Source organism: Coenobita brevimanus, chromosome 45 (genome assembly GCF_032717465.1).
Source record: "Coenobita brevimanus isolate Jiangsu-jjx chromosome 45, ASM3271746v2, whole genome shotgun sequence".
In the NCBI taxonomy this organism is placed as follows: domain Eukaryota; kingdom Metazoa; phylum Arthropoda; class Malacostraca; order Decapoda; family Coenobitidae; genus Coenobita; species Coenobita brevimanus.
Window position 1 is genome coordinate 31,344,406 of NC_136998.1, and position 25,591 is coordinate 31,369,996.

General features: G+C 42.1%; 1 protein-coding gene across 1 annotated transcript in view; it reads left to right on the plus strand.

The window, feature by feature from the left end:
* Positions 1-243: 243 nt before the first annotated feature.
* TrpA1 (Transient receptor potential cation channel A1) overlaps positions 244-25,591 on the plus strand; it is a 26,394-nt gene continuing 1,046 nt past the window's right edge. Inside the window, exons 1-26 of the mRNA XM_080271362.1 lie at positions 244-360; positions 617-709; positions 1,208-1,364; positions 4,829-4,919; positions 5,948-6,021; positions 6,890-7,008; positions 7,222-7,437; positions 7,924-8,058; positions 8,840-8,941; positions 9,441-9,540; positions 9,957-10,069; positions 10,702-10,874; positions 11,133-11,245; positions 12,054-12,220; positions 13,510-13,679; positions 15,248-15,392; positions 16,295-16,402; positions 17,015-17,243; positions 17,706-17,869; positions 19,055-19,218; positions 19,898-20,024; positions 20,482-20,635; positions 21,232-21,353; positions 22,052-22,226; positions 22,417-22,547; positions 23,053-23,178. Of these exons, the coding sequence (XP_080127488.1) occupies positions 244-360; positions 617-709; positions 1,208-1,364; positions 4,829-4,919; positions 5,948-6,021; positions 6,890-7,008; positions 7,222-7,437; positions 7,924-8,058; positions 8,840-8,941; positions 9,441-9,540; positions 9,957-10,069; positions 10,702-10,874; positions 11,133-11,245; positions 12,054-12,220; positions 13,510-13,679; positions 15,248-15,392; positions 16,295-16,402; positions 17,015-17,243; positions 17,706-17,869; positions 19,055-19,218; positions 19,898-20,024; positions 20,482-20,635; positions 21,232-21,353; positions 22,052-22,226; positions 22,417-22,547; positions 23,053-23,178 (3,585 nt within the window). The remainder of the gene's footprint in view (positions 361-616; positions 710-1,207; positions 1,365-4,828; positions 4,920-5,947; positions 6,022-6,889; positions 7,009-7,221; positions 7,438-7,923; positions 8,059-8,839; positions 8,942-9,440; positions 9,541-9,956; positions 10,070-10,701; positions 10,875-11,132; positions 11,246-12,053; positions 12,221-13,509; positions 13,680-15,247; positions 15,393-16,294; positions 16,403-17,014; positions 17,244-17,705; positions 17,870-19,054; positions 19,219-19,897; positions 20,025-20,481; positions 20,636-21,231; positions 21,354-22,051; positions 22,227-22,416; positions 22,548-23,052; positions 23,179-25,591) is intronic.

The window sequence follows — 25,591 nt, forward strand, 5'->3', positions numbered from 1 at the left end:
ACATAAGCATCACAACATTCTACCTTCTCAGTCACCACCAACAAGATATTCAAACCTTTTCAGTCACCAGGGACCATCAACGGGACATTCAATCCTTTTTACAGTCAGCCTTTAACTTCCTCATTCTCTCCGTAGCCCATTGTAGGATTTATTTTACCACCATAGCAGTGAGGGGGTTGACGAAAGCTATAATTTATCTGACCCCCTGCAGTTAGGAAAATCGTCTGGAGTGAATGGCGTAAGATGAACCTGCAGAAAAAGTTAGTTCAAAAGAAGGGAAAGAAAAATGGAGGGCAAAATATGGCTCACAGGTGGGCCATAGCCGTGTCCCCCGCCCCTCCTGATAACAACTCGGGACAGGTGAGATAATGGCGCATCTTTTACCTGGATGTTTTGCGTCTCTTATGTAGCTTCTGTGATGGATTTTTTTTTTTTTTTATCATTTTCGTGGTATGAGTAGATTGTAGGAGGCGATGTCTACTGTGAATATATTAATACTTGTTTATATGTTTGTATTCTTGTCTTTCTTGTTGACTTTTCCTCTCTCTCTCTCTCTCTCTCTCTCTCTCTCTCTCTCTCTCCCCGCCCTCTTCCTCACTCTCCATCTCCTCCACAGGTTCGCAAAGATGGTGATGGTGTTGGTGAGGATGGAGATACCCCTTTGGATGATGTCTGTCTTATGGTGGAGAGCCCATTCAGGATACTTAAGGTGGGTACATTAAACAGCACCACACCACACCACACCACACCACACAACACCACACCACACCACACCACACCACACCACACCACACCACACCACACCACACCACACCACACCACACCACACTGTACTACACTACATTTTAACCCGTTCAGGCTACTCAAAGTGAATCTCATCTTACTCATATTTGCTCACATTCATTCATTCAAAGTGTCATTATCCTCACCTAAAATGCTCTGTGCCTAGTTATATATATTTCTATAAGTAATATATATGTATTTAGGATGCATAGGTGATTAGGGTCAATTGGTTTAAGGCTGTTCCTATTTTCGTAATGAGTAAGTGAGACATAATTTTTCAAAGTTTGTGCTTAATAGTGTGTTTCAAGTAATAAATATATATCAATTAAAAGTGCAGTTGATGTCAAATTATTAGAAAAATTACTTTGATAATCAGTATTTAATTCAAGCCTGTTTACCCCTCTTGTTTACTTTGTTTTCCAAGATGGCAGCACAGGGTAACGTAGAGGAGGTTGGTCGTCTGGTTGATGGCGACCCTGGGCGTGTGAGCGTGAAGGACAGGCGAGGATGGACGCCCGTGCACCACGCCGCCGCCCACAACCAGCCCGCCGTCCTTACATTGCTTATCAACAGAGGCGCAGGTCAGGAGATAAGCTGGTGTAGAGTTATTGTTTTTTTACTTTATTTATGTCATTATTTTACGGTGTAGTATTTTAGAATTTTTCCATGACCTCTTCCCTTCTCTCTCTCTCTCTCTCTCTCTCTCTCTCTAATTATTTTCATTACTATTCAAGTGTTATTCAGTATCTTCTCAGTATTTTAAGTATTACCTCAGTATTTTAAGTATTATCTCATTGTTTCAGTAATATCTCAGCAATTTCAGTATCTTTGTATTTTCAACATAATATCATAATTTCCAGTATTCTATCTCTACAGTACATCCTTCCTTATTATCGCCATGGACCTAATTTCGACCCCACCTGCAATAAATGATAGGAGATAATGTAATACACGATACGGGATAGATAAGCGTGTTCCCGAAATTACTACAGCGTAACTCTAATTGATTAACCGCTGACCTTCAAGAACCAACTACCAGTCAGCCTGTCTTTGGTCCTTAGTTGATTGGTGACTGTGTGTGTGTGTGTGTGTGTGTGTGTGTGTGTGTGTGTGTGTGTGTGTGATCAATGAATTTTACCTTCCCAAAACCCTTGGCGTCTTTTAACTATTTTTTTTTCGTCATCACCACACAATTACATTCAGCATAGAATTGGCTTTTTGGAATACGGAGGTTGGACATAGCCTTCCCTGACTCCTTCAATATACTCCTTTTACTCTAACTTGGCCCAGATTTTCGCCCTTTTGCAGCTTATTTCACGTAGCACAGTGACAGAAAAAAATAAATAACTCACCATCCTTTCAATCCTTCGTGACGTGCATCATACTCTAGTGTTCGTCCATAGTTACAACCCAGCACTGAAGATGGAGGGATGGCAATTTTAGGCCAAGTTAAAGTAGAAAATGTAATTCATGTTTGCTTCGAATTTTAATAATATTGTTGGGTAACAGTAGGGACGTAATATAAAAAGACGACCTCGTTCTGAAAGTGTAAATTGATTATTGATTCATTTTACTCCCATAGACGATAGAGATCACGATAACGCCATTGTTCCTTGTATGGTGTTACGTAAGTCATTTTTATTATGGATGTAGATGAAGATTATGCAACAGGGGTTTGGAGTAGAGAAATGAGGAGGCTCTTTTGTACCTCTTCCTTACTTATCTGTATATTTCGGCACAAGACGGTCACCATCATCATCATTACACACCACCACCACCACCACCACCACCACCACCACCGTCATCATCATCATCACGATAATCGTCCTGTTACATGCAGTCAGTATAAACGCTAAATTATATAAGCACCACTCAAAGGAATATTGAAGTATAGTTAAAAATATAATAGTTTAAAAAATATATATCACAATGGAGAAGGCGCATGAAAATGTCTTAACCTAAAAAGAATACGACTCGAAGACAAAGTGATGTTAATTTTGGATGGCTTTTTTTTTTTAAATCTCAGTAACCCCTTTTGTTCGATGACGTATTTTGCATTATTATTATTATTATTATTATTATTATTATTATTGTTGTTGGTGGTGTTGGTGGTGTTGGTACTACTACTGCTAATATTACTACTACTACCGCTATTGCTATTATTATTATTATTATTACTATTATTATTATTATTATTATTACTACTATTATTATTATTATTATTATTATTATTATTGTACTTACAGCCGATTTTATTCCCATTGTAATTGATATTTTCGAAGTGGAGAAAATACATTTGGTTTTTATATTTCATAATTTTAGAGGCGGTCTTAATCAAAACCATCTGACAATAACAATAAATAGATAGATAGATAGACAGATAGATAAATAGATAAACATAGATAAATGAATAAATAAATTTATAAATTAAACTTGAGTCATTGATGGGGTTAACGTAAGATATATGTCTGTAGTGTAAGTAATATTGGAGGCTTCGTAACACCTCTTTCAAAGCGATTTATGCTGCTCATTACCCCTCAATATCCCCTTGTCTGTTAGCATTACAAATCATGTCTAAATTAAAACAAGGCAAATAGCATGGAGGAGAATGTTAAGATTTATATGCCAAATAAATCGGTTAGGTAAAGGAGCAACGAAGGCTATGATATCACCTAGAATACGGATATAATTGGAAGATAGTAATGTGGGAACTTATGGTTTTCGAAACGTTGGCGAAAAAAAAGAAAAAAAAAATATATAATAACCCTGATCCTGCCATTTCTCTGAGTCTAATATATGTAGGAAATTTTGACTGTGTGTATCTAGGTATATATATATAGGTTTCTTCAGGTAATCTTAAGGAGGGTGCCGAGAAGACCTGTATACCTGTCCATTTTCCAGAGAGAGAGAGAGAGAGAGAGAGAGAGAGAGAGAGTATATATCCTGTCATGCTGCTGCGGTGGAAGGATTGTGCTGAGTCATGATGAGTCAGCACTTTTCCCCCGTGACGCAATTATCCTGTCGTTATTGCCTTGTTTGGACAGGCATTAGTGTACACATACATACACCCTTGACTTTGTACACACACACACACACACACACACACACACACACACACACACACACACACACACACACACACACACACACACACACACACACACACACACACACACAATGGAAGAAAAGAAAGACGAAGTGAAGGAAGGAAGGAGAGAAAGAAAAAAGAAAGTTAATTGAGATGAAGAGCGTAGCAGTAAAAAGATAGACAGACAGACAGACAAATAGATATATAGATTGATAGATAGATAGATAAATAGACAGATAGAGATAGTTAGCTGGGTAGATAGACAGATGGAGATAGCTAGATAGATATGGATAGATAGATTGATAGATAGACAGATAGATAGATAGATAGATAGATAGATAGATAGATAGATAGATAGAGAGAGAGAGAGAGAGAGAGAGAGAGAGAGAGAGTGAATGTAATCTTTTTCTTGTTTACCCACGGAGGGGAAAGGGAAGGCCGTGGTGATGATTGTTTACTTTCTCTATTTGCTCTTTTTTCTGCTTATTTTTCTTTTATTTTGCTTTCTTTGTTGAGTAATTCTTGTTTATATTTCTCTGGTTATTTCACTATCGTAATTATTTTCTTTTGTCACTGTCACTATCAAAACAGTAAGCTTCATCATCATCATCATCTTCATCTTCCTCATCATCATCACAACATCATATGCATATTAATCATCATCATCATCATCATCATCATTATAATTTTTCTTAACGAGTATTCTCTCTTTCCAATGCTTTCTCAATTTCTCTTAATCCCACTCACTCTTTTTCACTCAATTACCAACCCTTCTAATACGAATGTCTTGCTCTTACTCTCACTCGTTTACTGTGCTAACCTTTTCACTCACTCCCTCCCACTTATTCCCTTCCACTCACCTCCTCCCACTCACCCATTCACCTACTTACTTTCTCCCACTCACTAACTCTCTCCCATTAACTCACTGACTCCCTCTCACTAACTCACCCACTCCAGATGTAAATGAGACGAATGAGACTGGACGGACCCCACTCCACGAGGCGGCGGAGAGGGAGGCGCTACAGGCCATGGATACGCTCATGGATAAGTGAGTGGGGTGGAGAGGGGGTAGAGGGAAAAACACACACACACACACACACACACACACACACACACACACACACACACACACACACACACACACACACACACACACACACACACACACACACACACACACACACTCACTTAAAAACCTAACCAGTCTAATTTTTCAGGCGGTTTAATATTTTGGGATTAAATTTGTTACGGTCTGCAGTTTCTAGCATAAAATCTGTACATAACATACTCGTATTTCTATTATATCACAGATGTTTTAAAGAGTAAAAGATATGTTTAGTACCCTGTATATGCCAGGCTGCGATGAGGGATGGTAGGCTCAGAAGCTAAAAATCGCCAAGACAGGATTTAATAACTTTTGGAGGAGGGAATAGGATATAAGGTAGCCTGGAAAGTAACTCCCCCCCTCCAAAAAAAAAGGGCGCTGCTATGACTCTTCTTCACCCCTTTGCTGTAGGTAGTTGTGTCTTTGTTGTTTTCTTTATTTTCCGTGCCGTAAATGTTTTCTGTCTTGTTTTCATAATGTTTTTACTGTACATAATGTGTTGTTTTTGTTTAACCAATTCCTTCCACTGACGTGTGCTAGTGAGGGATGCCTTCCTGTGGTGACACCTGTTTAGCCGGGCGGATTCGCTGTCCGGTTATGGAAACGTCCCTCTGCTTTTCTGTCGTCTGCTAGGAAGATGGTGCATTGTAGGAGAAGACAAGCTGCAGTCGCCATGTTAATATTCAGATGAACCTGGGATTACAGCAGCTACGACAACAAATAAAATTATGTACATTTTATAATTCATTGTTGCTACCTCCACAGGATCATACTCAGCCCAGACGAAACTTTCAGTAGTCTTCACAAATTCCCTTTGACTTCAAGAATTTTCCCTAACCACATCACATCGTCCGTTCAGTAACCAGAATAAAATCAATATGACGTCCTCGTGTTCAAGGAGTTAAGTACATAATGTCTTCTGTCTGTTTACTTAGTGGTGTTTGCTAATGTTGTCTTGTTTGCTTACCCAGTGGCGCGGACCCCGGGCTGGTGGACGACGAGGGAGACGCCCCCTTACACGTGGCGGTAAACAATAACAAGGTCAGTACGAGCCTGTAACACCTGTAACACATGTACCTTCATTGCCATTACATATCACATGGTTTTTCATTCTTGTTGCTACCAGATAGTTTTATTCAGTTTAGAAGATAATATCCAGTTCTACCTAACACGAACAAAGTAATCCTGTGGCAACAATGGCAAAATGTAAATAAAGTCCTTGGGTTGAAGCGGTTATGGTCTTCACTATAGTCAGTATATTTTCACCTGAAGGAACTTGGCCACGTCCACGAATTATATACAAAGGCGTGTTTGCACTCAGTTCAGTCAGCCTTAGTTATGAGGAAAGAATGAGTCTCCTTGGTTGCTTGTCAAATCAGCGCTTCATTCTGATCGCATTTGGTCATTGTCTGAGTTGAACGGAGATAGGAATTATTGTTAGGTCAAAATAAATGCACTACACCGGATGTCCTCTAAGATCACTATGACTGTCCAGAGGTGAGGAAAAAGTATGACAGCTTAGCGCTGAAGGAGGTAATGATGACTGTTTCTAAGCCCTTCACTGCGACAGCTCCCACAAGATGAATAAAAATTTGTCGATGTAGGAAGAAGAGAGTATAAGATATTTTGTACAGAGGGGGCTAATATACTTCTTCTGCTTTACAGGTAGTAGTGATGTTTTATAGGTGACAAACATATATTTACGGATATATTTTATTTGTCAGTTGGGAACAAATGACAGTTTAGTTTACCACTGAGACACCTACTTAACATATTTTGACAGGGGAAGTATATATTAAAATTAATATAAATAAGTAACTATAAACACATTCCCTTTTTACTAGATGAAGGAAATACAGACCCTCTGGAATCAAAAGATCTTGACTTTAAGAATTTGTTACTTTACCAGTTAGTGACAGTGGTGCATCTGGCGGAGTACCCCGGAGTGGACCTGTATCAGTGGGATCGCAAGGGCAGGACACCACTACACCTGGCTGCCAAGAAAGACTACGCTGAGTGTGTTACTGCTCTGGTACGTTGAAGGTGGTGGTAGTGGGGAACGGAGAGAGAGAGAGAGAGAGAGAGAGAGAGAGAGAGAGAGAGAGAGAGAGAGAGAGAGAGAGAGAGAGGGAGAGGATGGATGAAAAGGAGAGAATCTTTGGCACGATAGTTGGGTGAGGAGGGAGAAAGGTAAAGAGATTGGGAAAAAAAATAACTCTTCCACACCACTTTCTCTCCGTTTCAGTTGGACTCTCCCCGCTTCACCAAGTGCCCCAACCAGCCCTGCTACAACGGCTACCACCCCATCCACCTTGCCGCCCGCAGTGCCGCAGTGGGGGCGCTGGAGGCACTGCTGAGGTACGGGGAGAGTCGAGGGTGTCTGAGGGAGAGGATGATCACCGTGCCTGACCTGGAGGGCAATGTGCCGCTGCATCTGGCCGTGCATGGCGGGGAGATCAAGGTGAGAGGGAATGATTAAGTAGATGGAGAGAGGAGAAAGGCAGGGGAGAGAGTGGAAAGAGAGTTAGGAGAGGGAGGGAAAATATCGAAGTGAGGAGGAATTAAAACAACTGGTATTTGTTCTGTTTAAAACCCTGGCTACGAGTTTCTTTTAGTGAGGGGTGGGACTGAAGAGGGAACAGAAACTTTGGCACACGGGAGGATTTTCTGTTGTTCTTGGAAAAGGACGGCAGTTGCTGCCGAAAGATTAATATAAGTATTTCGTATAGCATGTATGGTTTTGATCATGCAAATATCCATGATCAAATATCATGGATATAATAACGTGATACTGTAAAACTTAGATCGTACCCCTAACCTAAACTAGCTAAACTAATGTAACGTAATCCAAATTTTCCCATTTCTAAGTTTAACCCCTCCTACTCTGTATTTAGCCTAGCTTAATCTAAGCCAACCTGTTGACCTGTGACCCTACATGACCCTACAGGCGGTGGAGCTGTGCCTGAGGAGTGGTGCAGTCATCTCCACGCAGCAAGACGACCGATCCACACCGGTCCACCTGGCGTGCTCGCAGGGGTCACTGGATATTGTGCAGCTTATGTTCTCACTGCAGCCCCATGAGGTGAGAGAGAGAGAGAGAGAGAGAGAGAGAGAGAGAGAGAGAGAGAGAGAGAGAGAGAGAGAGAGAGAGAGAGAGAGAGTGGATGGACAGACAGACAGACAGACAGAAAGATAGGTAGATGGGTAGACGGATGGTAAAGAGATTGACCTATACAAAAAGTAAACAGATAAACAGAGATATAGGTAGAGAGATAGTCAAGTATTGTGCAATAACACATTCTTATATAGTACGAAGTACGTACCCGACCAACGAATGTTTCTGGGGAGAAGACTCTTAAACTCGAAGTTGTGAAAGTTTGCATTCAAGTAAGGTAAAAGAATACATTTCCAATGTCACCACTGCGGCGCAAACACCCACCGTCCATACTGAATACTTGCTCGGGCCGTCTCATACAGGAGTAGTGCATTGGCATTAGTGGGGGTGTTTTTACATGTCGGTGGGTCTTATGGTATATCAGTAAAGTCTGTTTTAACGAAATTCACATTCTTATACTCTTCCTTGCCCAACTGGTCTCGAACTCACGTCCATTTGAACAGCAAGCCACCTCTCTCCCCACTCCCTCTCACTCTATCTCCATCTTGCATTAACCCTCCAAGTCCTTCCATCCCCTTATCCTAACCTCTTCTTCTCCTTTCCTCCCTCCCTTCCTCTTACCTCTCTCTTCCCACTCCCACTCCCCTTTCCCTTCTACTTTCCTTCGCACTCCCTTTTCTCCCTCTCTCCCCCCACTCCCTCCCTCCCCCTCACTGCACTCATGGCGGCCATCTTGCTCCTCCCACAGAAAATGAAGGCACTACTGACGCAGGACGCCCAGGGAATGACGCCACTCCACTGCGCCGCCATGTTTGACCACCCACAGCTCGTTGTCTATCTCATTAAGGAGGTAAGAGAGAGAGAGAGAGAGAGAGAGAGAGAGAGAGAGAGAGAGAGAGAGAGAGAGAGAGAGAGAGAGGAACAATGGGTCGATGTGGATATGCTGGAGAGTGGTGGGAGAAGTATCCTGAGATGCTTTGGCCATGCTTTTGTTGTTGATCAACCCTAGTCTGGCCGAGCAGACCCATCAACCTCAGGCAAGCAACCACCGCTGCGATGTTCCCCTGCAGCAATGAGGCACGGGGAAAAGTATGAGAGACTGGAGAATGAGAGACTGACTAGAATAGTGTATGAGAGTGTGGTGGATTGGGAAGGTGGGAGTAGGGATCGAGGGAGAGGTGGAGGGATGGGAGGGAGAGGAATGTGAGAGAGGGATGTGAGTTGAAAGGGAGGTCAGTGTGATGACGGAGAACAGGGTGATATGGAGGCGATTTGTGGGTGGCCACTCCTTCCAGAATAGAGAGCCAGGCCTTAGAAAGATAGACTGTACATTTTCCTCACGTTCCCAGGGCGCCCCAGTGGATATCGTGGACCGTGAACACCGAAGTCCCCTCCTCTTAGCAGCGGCTCGGGGTGGATGGCGGAGTGTGGACGCCCTGCTATCACAAGGTTCGTTTCACATTTACCTCTGTCCATTCAGCAGTAAAATTGGGGACCTGGATGTAACAGTAGACTAATGCGTGTCGTGGTCATGGGGAAGACATAACACATCAAAAATTAATTGTCTGCCTGAGTCACCTTTTAGTCAATTGGCCTTAACTCTTATTACTTATTTCCCAATTTACTTCAGCTAACTCCAGATGGTATTATTAACTTTGAAGAGACCATTATTTTTTTTTATAGCGGCAAAGTTAGTCTCGATTAACCCCTTGACAAACTGATTTCTGCTCCTAGGGTGAATAAAATCGTCTGGAGATAGCGAGAATAAATCCCCCATATTACGTCTCTGGATTGAAGAGATTAATGACCTCGGGCAGTCGATACTATTAAACAAATCCTAGCTTTTCTTTCCTCTCTCTCCCCAGGCGCGGATCCTGCCATTCGCGACACCTCGGACAAGAACCTCCTGCATGTGGTGATCATGAACGGAGGGTCACTGACGCATCTCCTAACTCTAAACCATGCCAAGGATATGGGGGTGAGAGAGAGAGAGAGAGAGAGAGAGAGAGAGAGAGAGAGAGAGAGAGAGAGAGAGAGAGAGAGAGAGAGAGAGAGATCTGTGTGTATTACCGAATGTCATATTCTGTGATACGTTGCTTCTACAAAAGGATCTCCAGCAATTTCTCTTCTTACTCACAACTACTTCTCCCATGACACACCAGCCTTCCTCATATACGGTACCCTCACACCTCATCCATCCATGGTGTTCTTGTTCTCCATCCCTTCCTGCCAACCATCTCACTCTAATACGAGCACACTCTCTTAGTCAGTCTCTCCACCACTCTCCCACACATCGATATCCTTACATATATCTTTCCTCATTCGTAGACCTATTTTTTTCCCTTTCCCGCTAGAGTCAGTCTCGTCTGGGTGTGATGGTGGACTAACAGGACAGTGTAGGATAGTCCCCCCCCCCCTCCATTATACTTGGGACAGGTCGCTTCTCTGTCTGTCTGTCTGTCTCTGTCTCTCTCTCTCTCTAAGTCGCTTTTCTCTTTACAGTAATCTTTACAGTATATAATCCTTTTTTGTTACTTCTCCTTTTTTTACCTATCCTCCTCTTTTTTATTACCTTTTCACATAATATTCATCTTTTTTCCCTCCCGCCAGTGTCAGTCCCGTCTTGGCGTGATGGTGGATGAGCAAGACAGTCTAGGGTGGTCCCCCCTGCACTACGCTTCTCGCCTGGGTCAAGTCGCCTCTCTTGCCTCCCTCCTCAAGCTGGGGGCCTGTGTCAAGACGAAGGACTACCGCAATGAGAGCCCGCTGCACTTCGCCGCTAAGTAAGATGGATAGATAGATAGATGGATAAAGATAGACAGATAGATAGATAGATAGACATACAGTGACAGAGAGATGGGATAAATAAATACATGTTGTGATAGATAACAGTTGGATGGTGTGTGTGTGTGCGTGAGAGAGAGAGAGAGAGAGAGAGAGAGAGAGAGAGAGAGAGAGAGAGAGAGAGAGAGAGAGAGAGAGAGAGAGAGAGAGAGATCAAAACTAAGACTTATACCATGAATCATACGTTCCTTCCACAGATACGGTCGGTACAACACGGTGCGTCATTTGGTGGAGTCGTCTAGCGGTTGTTTTATCCTTAACGAGTGTAATGACGAGGGCAAGACGGCGCTGCATATTGCTAGTGAGGAAGGTATGCACGCACTGCCTTATTATGTGCTTATCTATATCTGTCTTTCTGTTTATGTGGCTATCTACCTGTCTTGCTATGCTTCTGGTATTTATTCATTTAGCGGTTGTACTATCTTGCAGTATGTTATGATAAGGGAACAACGGTGCTTCACGTTGTTAGTGAAGAAGGTGCAGTGCACGTGCTTTGCCTACGTACTATATATTTATTTAGCTTTATTACACCGGTGGTCGTGAAACAATAGCAGCTATTATTTTTTGATTGGTGCGTGTGTGTCTCTCTCTCCCCGCGCGCGCTCTCGTGTGTGTGAACAAAACAACCCACAGTTTTCATCCGATTTTAACCAAACTTGTTGAAAGCGATAGGGGACAGCCAGTGAAGGATGCTTTTTTTTTTTATTTTTTTTTAATTTATTTATTTTTTTTATAGAACGGTGGATCAAAGGTGAAGGTCACTAGATCAAAATCTGATCTAGCAAAATCAATATCAACAGGTTTTGTTCAGTTCTGATCAAACTTGAGGGATAGGTTGAGGGTACGGCAGGAATTTAGTGAGTCGATTTTGAAAACAACCAGTCAAAGGTCAAACTCACGGGGAAAGGTCAAAGGTAGTGATGGTGATGATACTAATCTTGGTGAAGGTGATGATGACGATGCTGCTGCTGCTAGTACTGTTGATGTTGCTGATATCGCAGATGATGATGATGACGGCGGTGGTATTGCTGCTGATAATGCTGATAGCTCAGATGAAGATGATGATTTATAATGGCACTGTTGCTGTTGCTGATGTTACTCTACTCACCCACCCTCAGGCCACACCCGGGTAGTGCAGCTGCTAATCAGCAAGGGCGCCCTGCTGCACCGGGATCACCAGGGCCGCACACCACTCCATCTAGCGGCTGCTGGGGGACACACCACCACCGTGTCCGCTATCTTGGCCGTACACGCACACACCCTTGACCAGACAGATAAGGACGGGGTGAGGAAAGAGTTTATTAGCGTTTTTATATGCAGTGTTTTATTTTATTGTACTGAGCTTATAAACCAAGTAGATGTGCAGTTTCTTCCTGTGCATTTAGAGAAAACATGAAAACTTCATACCCAATCCTGCTCTATGTATGCCGATTCCGTTGAAATCCCTGTGCTCATAATCCCCTATTTATAATAATTTTTACTAATGGGAATCAGTGGGGGATCAGACTCCCCAAATATCGCATTACGACTGAGAGTTCATTATACAACATACACTAAGATATCAAAGCCATATCTGCCGTCCTTTCACTCTTTCTGAGAATGTTAAATTTGGTGAGGGGTGGATAATCCCTCCTAAATATCATGGTTGGAAAATTGTATTAATGGAAGACCTTCGAAGTAACCAGACGAACGCATCTGGGAAGTTATATTCAGATCTTTCTCCTATGTCTGAGTTTTATTTTTGGGAGGGAGTTGACTCCCCAAGAATCACTGGGGGGGATCACACTCCTCAAATATAGCATTTCGTATGGGAGTCCATTGTACGACTTGTACTGATATATCAGATCCGTATCTATCGTCATTTCACTACTTCTGAGGATTTTTAATTCGAAGAGGGGGGGGGGACTGACTCCTTAAAAATACGAGTAATGATGGAAAACTATATAGTGGAAGACATTATCAAGGATCCAGACGAACTGGCTTGAGATGTTTCGTTGGAATACATGTGCTCATTTTTCGTTATTTCTGGAGGTTTTTATTTTTGGGAGATGGCTGACCCCCCAGAATCACTGGAGGGTCATTCTTCCCAGATATCACATGACGGAAGAGGGTTCATTGTACAACATGTAATATCAAAGCCGTATCTACTCCACTTCACTATTTTTGAGAATTTCAAATTTGGTGAGCCCCCCATAAAAGTCATCGTTGCAAAGTTGTGCCTAGTGGAAAACCTTCCCAGTAACCAGCCAGACTCACCTGGGAAGCTTCATTCAGATCCATCAAATAACCTGTTTCTGTCTCTGTCTATCTATCTACATCTGTATCTCTATCGTTCTATATCTGTCTGTCTATCTGTCTATCTAGAGAGAAAGAGAGATACACACGACAAGGCTAAAAAAGTGGATGGATACGGTAAGCGAGCGCGTGAGAAAGTGGAGTATGGAGCTGCTTGAGAGCGCAAAATAATCAGCCAGAGAAAAATGTTCGTGTACCATAACTCACTACCTTTCTCCCTCCGCACCTGCCTCCCTCTCAGTCAATTTGCCTGCCTGATATCTGTCTATTCATCTCCAGAACACACCTCTGCACTCGGCCGTGAGAGCCAACAAACCCGAGGTGGTGACGCAGCTCATGTCCCTCAACTGTCAGCTCCTGGAGAACTCTGCACACTACCGACCTATTGACTGTGCATTGCAGTTCAAGCTGTTTGAGGCGACGCTGGCATTGGTTACGCATCCTAGAGGGTTAGTATGATGATAGGTAAAGATAGGTATGTAGACAGATAGATTGATAGGTAGGTAGGTAGGTAGGTAGATAGATACTGTTGATAGATATATGGATAGATATATAGATGTAGGTAAGTAAATTAATAAGTAAATATAAATATATTTACATATAATATAGATAGAGATAGATAGATTGATAGATGGATATACATATGGATAGATAGACATATATATATATATATATATATATATATATATATATATATATATATATATATATATAGATGGATATACATAGGGATAGATAGACATATATATATATATATATATATATATATATATATATATATATATATATAGAGAGAGAGAGAGAGAGAGAGAGAGAGAGAGAGAGAGAGAGAGAGAGAGAGAGAGAGAGAGAGAGAGAGAGAGAGACGGAGGAGGACAGCACATACCACAAATTCATAGACTGCACATTACACTTTAGGGATCCTAGGAGGTTAGTATGAAGGGAGGGAAGGAAGAAAGGAGGAGAGATAGAAAGGAGGAGGGAGGGAGGAGAGAAGAGATAAGAAGGAAAAAAAGAAGCACACACTATAAATTTAGAATGCTTAAGAGGGGGAAGTGAGGGGAGGAAGATAGGAGGGGAAGAGGATAAAAGGGGAACAAGAGTACGGGGAAACAACTTATATCACAGAAGACTTTAGACAGTACTGGAGGAATTCATGCTCTCTGTTCTATCTTCACCACTTTAATCCGATGTATTTTATTTTTAATTACTGATAACACCAGACGATTATATTCATCATTGGTCTAAGTGGGTTAAAGTTACTGCTTACGAGATGTCAAAGTTATAGTGATCCTTGTGAGAAAAGACCTTGGAAGGAGCAAGAGATCTGTTGCTTTTTAATTATCTTTGTTCTCACTTGTATTCATTTTCACCTTACCCCCTGTATCCCTCTCACCCCGCTACCTCATCCCCTTCACTCCACCCCCACATCCATTTCATCCCACTCCCCATCTCTCTCACCCCACTGTGCCATCCCTCTGATTCCTCTCCCTTTACCTCACATCTCCAAGGAAGATCTAATCGCGTCAGTGAGTGTGAATATTTATGACACCCGTTCGCACCCCACCCAAAGCTTTCACTCCAATACTCACTGGCCTTCCCATCCCTCTCTCCCCTCTCACCCCACTCATGCACCGCTCTCACACCACTCCCTCATCCCCACAGCCCAGAGAAAGCGAGTGGGTGAATGTCTATATGAAACTTTAGAATTCGTGTCAAAGTTTTCACCCCAATATTTCCTCACGCCACCTCTCTCACCTCACTCCACCCCGTTCGCCCCACCCCGCCCCTGTCATCTCATTCACCCCTCTCACCTCACTCCACTCTCTTCATCTCACTCCTCCACCCCTCTCATCTCATACCTCCAGCCCTCTTACCTTTCTCACCACTCTCATCTCACTCCAGCCCTCTCATCTCAATCCGCCCCTCTCATCTCATTCCTCCATCCCTTTCACCTCACTTCTCCACCCCTCTCATCCCACTCCTTCACCCCCACCCCACTCCTTCACCCCCACAGGCCCGACGAGGTGATATCAACTTCCAGTAACGTCCACGGGTGTGTGTGTATGGCGCTGATTCGAACCCTTCCCAAGGCGTTCGAAGCAGTGTTGGATCAGGCCATTGTGAGAGCCGATGTGAAGGAGACGTCGAAGGATTTCTATGTGAGTATATGAGTTTAGAGAGAGAGAGAGAGAGAGAGAGAGAGAGAGAGAGAGAGAGAGAGAGAGAGAGAGAGAGAGAGAGAGAGAGAGAGAGAGAGAGAGAGAGATTCATCAGTGTAAGGTCATTCATATCTAAATCAAGACCAATATTTATTAGACCCTATGCAAGATTGACTTACTTATTCCAGTATAATTATAAAGAAACATTAATATTCACCAGTTATTCAAGAGTTCCTAATTTTCTTAACTAACTGTTTTTAAAACTATTGTGATAACTGTTTTCAGAAAGCATATTTAAAAGCTGTTATCGGAAGGCATATATAAAAACTGTAATATGCAACTCTAAGCTGTTGTTCTTTCATCTTAACCTGGTCCATATTTTTGCCTTTTTTTGTAGGTAAATTACTTGTAGCTCACTGACAGAAAAAGATAAGCACCATCTTCCACTGTTACAAGATGAAGATATGCCATTTTTGAGTCAAGTGAAGGTGGATAAATTATAGCATCATATTTTGATGTTTTAATTTCTTGGTACAACTCAGCAATGGAAATGGAAAGGTGGCAATTTTGAGCCAAGTTGACATAAAAGAATTATTGTCTATTATTTACGAAAAATTTTACTCCCCACAAGTGAATAACAGTATTAGGGTAAGTTAAAATATAAGACTCTAATTTACAAAGGCTAGACTGTTATTTACAAAGACTAGTATTTACAACGGCTATTATTTCCAAAGGGTATTATTACAAAGACTATTATGTACAAAGGCTATTATTGACAAAAGCTATTATTTAAGACTTATTTACAAAGACTATTATTAACAATGGCTATTATATGCAAAGACTTATTTACAAAGACTGTTATTAACAATGGCTATTATTTACAAAAGGTGTTCTTCCCACAGGTTAAATACAACTTCTACCCGCTTCAGCTAAATGAACAACAGCTGGAGAGTGAGAGGACCAAGAAGAAGAATCCGAACTTCAAGCCTCTGCCACTCTACGCTTGTAATGTGAGTCCCAGAGAGAGAGAGAGAGAGAGAGAGAGAGAGAGAGAGAGAGAGAGAGAGAGAGAGAGAGAGAGAGAAGTAAGCAATATTTCTGCATTTTCTCATTATCCAAATTACCTGCCTATCTGTCTACCTATCAGTCTGCCTACCTTGATGATGACCTACTTATCTGTCTACCTACTTACTCATCAAGTACCTGTTAGTAAATCAGCCATCCGACTTACCTAGCTACGTATCAGTCACTGTCTAACTACTTACCAGCCTCTCCATCTACCTACATGTCTGTGTACCTCTTCATTCATCCATCCGTCTGTCCATTCATCAGTCGGTCTATCTGTCCCACCAGGAGAGTGTGGACGAGTGAACTCCCTTTACATCCTCTAACCTAGAAGTTCCTGGGCATGAAGTGGCAACCCTATCCATCTATCTGTCAGTCTTTTTTATCTGTCTGTCTATCTGTCTATCTATCTATCTATCTATCTATCTGTCAGTCTGTCTGTCTGTCCACTCCTTCGTATATCATTACATACCTACCTACCTAATCTGTTTGTTTATCTGTCTATCTATCTGTCTGTCTTTGCTGTCTATCTACCTAACAACCAATCCATCCCCCAGGCCATGGTGGAATGTGGACGTGTGGATCTCCTCATGCATCCCCTCACCCAGAAGTTTCTGGAGATGAAGTGGCAAGCCTACGGTCGCTACATTCACATCTTCAAGCTCCTCGTCTACCTCGTCTTCCTCTTCCTAATCACATTCTTCGCCGTCGGGTACCTAGGAACGGCGGTGAAGGTGGAGAGGGGGACGACAGGAGCGACAGGCCTTCCCACCCTTCACTCGACTGGTTGTGCCATCCTAAATTCAACTGGAGCTCCACTCAATTCAGCTGAGGTCGCTAGCGCAAGAATCCAAAGTCATCCTTTTGCTCTTCTGCTTAACAAGAATTCCTCGTCCTCAAATTCAACTGAATCGACTTTTCCGAATCTTTCGCTCCCTTCTGTGCTAAATTCGACTGATGATCTGAATTCGACGTCCCCATATCCCCTGCTCAACTCGATGCACCGTCCCCGGCAGAGTCCTCTCCGTGGTGAAGACGTGGAACCTGTCACGCTGGAGACGACAGAACGCGAGGACATTGTTTATGAGGTGAGGCGTTGTGTGTATTTGTTTGGTAAAGGCTGCTTGCACGGTCTTTTTTTTTTTTTTTCCACCTCACCGAAGGGAAGCCTCAACATGGTCAAGCGTAATGGCGAAGTATAAGCTTAATTGTTTGTATCTCAGCCAAAAGAATCCTGAACATGGTAAGGCTCACTTATATTAAGCATTGTCATCATGCCACTGACACCTGGCGTTTCTCCTCAGGTGCGTGAGAGGACGGGATTGATGTACTGCAGTGCCGTGACTATCCTTGTCTTCGCCATCTTCAACGTGGTCAAGGAGATGTTCCAGCTCTATCATCACCGCGTCAAGGTCAGCAACCATTAAATGATCCTTTCTCTGAATTTGCTACGCTTGACTATTTCTCAGTCCGGTGACCTTGCTTAATTATATTTTTACACTCCCGAGACGATTTGATTAAACTTGGAGTAGTCTTGTTGAACTGCAGGGGTTAGATATAGCCGTCATCAACCCGTTCTTTACAAGAGAAGTTTTCTTAAGTCGTATGAAAATTATCATCTGGAAGTAGGAAGAGAAATCCTAAATGTTAAAATCGTTAAAATCTACATTATCTGGAGTACACTGGATGCCATTCTCCGGTATTAGTACACCTGGGAATATCATTTAGGCTGACGGCTGATGATTTTGTCCATTTAAGAGAAACAGTATTCTTGTATAGGATCAACCATTTTGCCTACTAACGTTATGTGCATTATATGTGAACTGCTGTTTGTGATAAGATTCCTGAATCACTCGCGTAGTTTCCTTTTAGTAGTCCCATCATAAGTAAATTCATTATGCAGAAGCAGTGAATATATGCATATCTATATCTATCTATCTATCTATCTATTCAAAGATCTATCTATCTATCTATATGTCTGTCTGTCTTCCTATCTATCTATCTATCTGTCTATCTATTTGTTTATCTGTATATGTATTTACTGTATATGATGATGGCATGTCTCCTCCCTTCTCCCCCTTGCTAAAAAGTGCGATGATTTTTGTCAGGTCGTTCTTTTCTCGGATCTGAGCATTTTGCCAAAGAAATATGGGTCATATATAAACAAAGCTCAGGTACTTATACTGGTAAATTATATTACCCTTTCCAAAACAAGTTACAAGATAAAACAAACCTTAGAAATAATATAAAAGCAAGAGCAAAAACTGCTTTTCCCATGCCTACCACAACCTATTCCTACCGTCCTCAGTACCTAAAGATCAACCTGGTGGAGTGGACCGTGTACCTGACCAGTGTGTGTATGGTGATGCCTGTGTTGTTATCGTGTGAGTCATAGGAGCAAGAGTGATTAGGTGTACGAATCAACATCTTCAGCCATACCTTCTGCAACTTATACATGCTTATACATCCTCCTACTAGTACCTAAGGGAAGCAGTCAACCTGGTGGTGTGTATTCCTAGAGGAGTGAGTAAGAGCTTGAAAAGATTAGTGTTAGAACTATACCCACTAATGTCTCCCCGTACTTAATGTCTCTCCAGTACTTGATGGAAGCGATCAACCTGGTGGAGTGGACCATGTACCTGACCAGCGTGTGTATGGTGATGCCTGTGTTCCTGGACACTGGATGGGGTGCTCACCAGTTCAACTCTGCAGCACTCGCCGTATTCACAGCATGGTTCACTCTCCTGCTTTTCTTTCAGAGGTAGGGATGGATGATTATAGAGGTATGGATTGCCATCATCATCATCAAAATCATCATCGTGAAGGGTCGAAATTTTTACCCCACCCCAGCCTCTTCTAAGTCTGCCATTTCATTTGTGTCCTTCAGGGTGTTGGTTTGACATGTTAGAAGTAGGATTCTCTTCTGTTTCTAGTGCTCAGCCATTATTATCTTTAGTTCCCTCTCCGTTCCACTCTCTTGCGACATAAATTTATATCCTACATCCGTGATACCTAACAGAACTATTTTCCTGTACAGTATATCTAATTGCTAAAAGTGCTGGAGGGTGGGGAGAGAACCATGCTTTGCTATTTTACTCTCAGACTTAAGTTAGCATAGAAAAATGTAAGTATTAAGACCGAACCACCTATACCCTATTTACTTTAACTTGACGCTGATTTTCATCCTTTCCTTGCTTATTTCACGTAGCTCAATGGCAGAAAAAGACAATATCACAGCTTTACATCCTTTCCATAACATTTCTTCGAGACAGGCATCATATTCTAGTGCTAGTACATTCCTACAACTCAGCATTCATGATGGAGAGATGGCAGTTTTAGGCCAGGTTAGTGTAAAAAGAGTACAGTAAGCGCCGTAAAGACTGTGATGCTTGTGTTTTTGTACCTTTATGCACGCCCCACTGACTTCTCTCTCCCCGCAGATTCGACAGCATTGGGATTTATATAGTGATGTTCCTGGAGATCCTCAACACCCTACTCAAAGTGCTCCTCGTCTTCTCCGTCCTCATAGTGGCATTTGGTCTGGCTTTCCACATCCTTATGGCCCACGTAGGTTGCTGTTTATGTAGGCAGGATTTATAAAAGAATGGATTGTGTGGTTGGGGTTTGTGTGAAGAGAGGGTGTGTGGTTGGGATTTACATAAGGAAGGGTTGTATAGTTGGAATGTATATAGTTGGGATTTACAGTAGCCAGGACTGTATAGGGCGGATTACATAGGATTTTTATAGCTTGAATTTATATAGCCACAGGAGAACCAACTTTACTTTGTATATAATTAACCGAAAGCTCCCAGCAGCCTGCAAAATAATGTTAAACGAGAGAGAGAACCTTCCCAGCTCTCTCGGTGACCTATTCTGTACACACCTCTTATTTTCTCAACCTCGCCCTCACATCCCTTTCATCTTCTTTTTCCCCCTCTCCCTCACACCTCCTTTCTCTCTCGTGTTCTTTTTGTCTCTCTCTAATACGATCTCCATCCCTTTCACCCCACTTTTATCTCCCCAGGGCGGTAATCTCTCCTTCAGCAGCGTGGCCATGTCGATGCTACACACGTTCTCTATGATGCTGGGCGAGATTGACTTCCTGGCCCTCTACGTCTACCCCTTCTACGGACAGAGCAACAAGGGCGATCTGCTCCTCTTCCCTCGCACTACATTTGGTGTGTGTGTGTGTGTGTGTGTGTGTGTGTGTGTGTGTGTGTGTGTGTGTGTGTGTGTGTGTGTGTGTGTGTGTGTGTGTCCATCGATGTCCGTGTTTGCGTCTGTGTGTGTTCGTCAGTTTTTCTGCTTATCACATTAATTTCACAGTAATATTATAGTAATTTTGTGTTTACTTCTTCACATACACGATCTCTTGCCTGTTACACGTTAGCAGTTGGTATATTGCACTAGTATATTGAAATGTTGGTTTTTGCAATTAAATAGTGTAATCATTCTAAAACAGATCACAATAAAAAAAACAAAAAAAAAACAAGGGCACTAACCAAGAGATGAGTGATTGATTTGTGTGTTATTGAAGGTAAGGAGATAAGCGTGGGGAAGACTGGGTTATAAGATGAAGGAATTGAGTTTTGGAGGCATTAAGTACACACACACACACACACACACACACACACACACACACACACACACACACACACACACACACACACACACACACACACACACACACACACACACAGGAGCCATACACATTCACTCTCTCTCTCTCTCTCTCTCTCTCTCTCTAATCTAACTCTATCCCTCTCTCCCACAGCCCTCCTCATCGTATTTATGATCCTAATGCCAATCCTTCTCATGAACCTGCTCATTGGTCTGGCGGTGGGGGACATTGAGAGCGTTAAGAAGAATGCACAGCTCAAGAGGATAGCCATGCAGGTGAGAGAGAGAGAGAGAGAGAGAGAGAGAGTCGTGAAAAGTAGACACAGCTAATTTCTCACAACTTTTAGTAGTAGTAGTAAGTATAATCATAATAATAATAATAATAATAATAATAATAAATAGTAGTATAGTAGTAGTAGTAGTAGTAGTAATAGTAGCAGTAATAGTAGCAGAATAATAATGACGATACTACTGCTACTACTAGTACTGGTAATAATAATAATAATAATAATAGTAATAATAATGGTAATAATAATAATTATGCGGAAGGTAATGATTATTATAATAATCATAATATTGATAATAATTATTATAATTATGACGATGATGACCATGATGACTGATGATGATAATGACGAAAGTGGTGATGATGGTAATGATGATAATGATGAAAATGACGATGACTAATTTTACCTCACCCACCACCATCATCACTACCAATTTTCTTATCCACGGAGTGAAGATGGTGGTGATGATGATGATGATGGTAGAGTTTGCCTCCATTACCATTCTCATAATTACCACCACCACGATCTTTATAATCACTGTTCTTTCTAACTAATGTCTGTTTTCCACCACTACCACCACCACCACCATCGTCATTATCATCATCATCATCATCATTGTTCTTTCCAACTATTCTTTCTTCTCCACTACAATCACCATCATCTTTCTTATTGTTCTCTGTTCTCCAGGTTGAACTGCACACAGATCTGGAGAACAAACTTCCAGACATGCTGATCCGCCGCGTGAACAAGAGCGAGGTGGTGCTGTACCCCAACTCCCGCCGCTGTGGCAGTTCCCGCCTCTTCAACACACTCGTCACACTCTTCAACTTCGCCTCGCCCATGAGTGAGAGGGGATACGTGGGTCAGTGCCTGTGCTGTTTCCTTGCATGTTCCTCTGTCGTATGCCTAATCCCTAAGTTTATCCTGGGTGGGTACAACAGAAATGCCTCTAACATTGTATGTATGTATGTATATAGATAGATAGATAGATAGATAGATAGATATAGATATTATACACTTATACATATACTGTATACACATTTATTCCGTAGACTTTGAGGGTCCTGAAGGCCAGAGCACTGAGGAGTACCTGTGGGAGGCGGTGGAGGGGCAGGGACAGAGGCTGAAGGACATCTCAACTGTGCTGGACCAACAGACTGCACTACTACGACTCATTATGCAGGTGCTGAGCCGTATTTTTCTGTGTGACTGATTCTGAATATAGGAAAGGGTGCCTGTTACAGTGCATCTAGGACACTCTACGGAGGCCTAGTCCCCTGTAGAGAGCGTTTTTAATCTGTAATTCGTTGTAGCCTTCACACGTCACCTGGCATTTGGATATACATGTAAATACCTACCATCTTCATTGTGACATCCTAGGGACAGCACAGTTAGAATTGTCATGAAGGTTTTAGTGGGGTGTTTTTATGACGTGTCCGAGTTTATATTCAGTGGGTACTTGATTTATGAATTGATACAAACGTCACCTCATTCTAGGTATCAAAAAGGGTCATAATGATGAAGATGAAGATGAAGATGGTGATGGTGGTTGACTATAATGATGATGAGGGTGATGATGATGATGATGATGATGATGATGATGATGATGTCAATGGGGCCATATGGTAGAGAAGGAAGCACTTTTAAATCTGCCTGCCTGAAACTACTTTCTTTCTCTCCTCCTGCAGAAGATGGAGATCCGTAGCGAGGCTGAGGAGTGCGATGAAGGCGTGGCAATAGAAGTCATCTCTCACGGCCCCCCCGCCAACTCAGCCGTCCGTCGATTCTGTCCTTCGTCTGGGATTAGGAGAGTCGTCAGGAAGGAATTCTAAGTTTTATTTATTCTTATTAAAATTTTTCCCCTTATTTATCTTCAAGCGATTTTATTTTATTTACGGCAGTGGGAGGCGTCACTCCAGGTATTAGGGCAGTCATATCAAGCATTCATCTCTTCTGTCCTACGTTTTTAACTAGAAGAGTCGTCAGGAAGGAGTAGTTTTTAGAATTCTTTTTATGTTTTACTTGCTTCCTTATTTCCTTCAAGTGATTTTATTCGGGGCAGTAGCAGGCATCATTCCAAGTCGCCTCGCAATCGCAGCCGCTCGTCTCTTCTTTCCATCCAAAATAAAATGAGCTGTCACGATGGAGTGATGAGTCTTACCATATCTGTTTTTGCAACCTACAGGCAGTCTTATTTTATTTGTGACAGTAAAAGGCTTGACTCCAGGTCCCCCCGCAGTCATATTGGCCGTCCATACGATTCTCTACTTCGTTCGGCATTAGAAGAGCAGTCAAGAAGAAGGACTAAGGTGGGAATCGTCGTAGTACTGGGTCATAGTCTCGCAGGCTTGATTTCTTAACATCTCTGTGATTTAGGTAGGGATAATGATTAGCTTTTCAGTGCTTTATCCTTAAGTCCACACTATATGCTACGAGTATAACCTCATCCCAAGGCTTTTGGGTCCCCCTCTTGCAACTCTACCCGCAACGTTCGCACCTCTCATCCTCCGCACCCATCTCTCATCTTCCATCCTCTCCACATTATGATTAATGTTATCCATTATACTCCATATATTCTTGACTTACCAGAGTCACTAAATTTCAAATTGTATATGACAAATAATGTACGTAAAGATTTGTGTGTCGTAGTTTAAATATTTCTTGCTGTCAGATCTATAATAACTGGCAACACAAATTATATTACTCGTACTGTCATGATAGGTAGTCTGTAAAGGTAGAAAAATAGGTGTAAGAGATTCTGTTTTGTAAGAGAATAATAATAAGAAGAAAACATTAATTTTGCTTCAAGAACGCACCTGTTTTATGGATGCCAGATATGAAGCTGTTACTATTATTATTGTTATTATTATTATTATTATTATTATTATCGAAGAGTGATATCTAATTTAGCTGCTTTTGATTTCTGGCAGTTTAGTTCTGTTCATGGACAATAAAAAAAATAAATCAGTGTGAGTTGATGAGCTTTGGCTTGGCTCTACACTGAGTGGCAAGGCTAATGGTTTCCTGCAACCTAGGAAACCATTTAAACGCTGGGTGGTAACCATAAAATCAAATAACGGGGTGATGTGGAGCCTACTATGGTGCCCATGTAAACTGGGTGGAGAAACGTAAATGCGGCGTCCATTAGGGAATTTAACTTCCACACTCATCCCCGCGCCTTTGCTGTGGTGAGGTGACGTTCACTGCAAGGGAACATCGGTTCACTGCAAGGGACGACCCTTCAGGGGCAGTTTGCTTGCTTGCAATTTATGGATCTGCTTGGCCAGACAAATCGGGATAACTCAGCAACAACAAGAACTTTCTACCGAAATTCTAATCATGGCGTATATCTAATTCACCGTACTGCACAGTGGAAGTCACACGTGCGTGGAGCAGTGGGTGGTAAATTATGTTAGGATTAGATAACCAAGAGTGTCTGTAAGGCATCGTCTGTTTAAACCTGAGGTGTAATATTGAAGAAATTAGTTACCATTATCGTGTTACTTGATGATGTGGTGCCGTGTACTATGAATATGGTGTCGCTGTGGTGTTACTTGAATGTAATTGTGTTATAGTGTTAATGTTATGGTGTTAGGTGTTATGCTGGTACCTGGTGAATTGCCGTAATTCTGTGGTCTTGCAAGTCTCCTTAGCGCCTCTTACATAGCGATTAATTTTGCTTAACTTGCTGTTCAATTGTATGTGCGGAAAAAAAAAAAAAAACAGGAGAACAAGGTCCTTTGCGAGATCTTTTTTGTCTGTGTCTACTTATCTGTCTGTCTGTCTTTCTGTCTATCTCTCTGTCTATCTCTCTGTCTATCTATCTATCTATCTCTATCTCTCTATCTGTCTTTATCGCACAACGCCGCATCCTGTGAGAGACGACAGATAAAAAGACCTTCTAAGCACATTCTCTCTCTCTCTCTCTCTCTCTCTCTCCCTCCCCACAACACACCACCCTCCCTCATATCCACCCCATTTTATCTCCACCTCCTTCTTTATCTCTGTGTAATATATTTTTAGCGTTATGGTGTTAGTTTCAGTATTTGCATCCTTAGTTCCTGTGCTACGTCAATTATATATCATTTTATTATCTCCAGACGATTATATTTGATTAAGGGGAGACTTTTGGGAGTGGGGGTGTTGGGTATAACTTTCTCTGGCCCGTTTTGCTGGTTGAAATTCTTCCCTGGCTGAATGTAATGTTCTTGTGATGCCCTGAGGAAG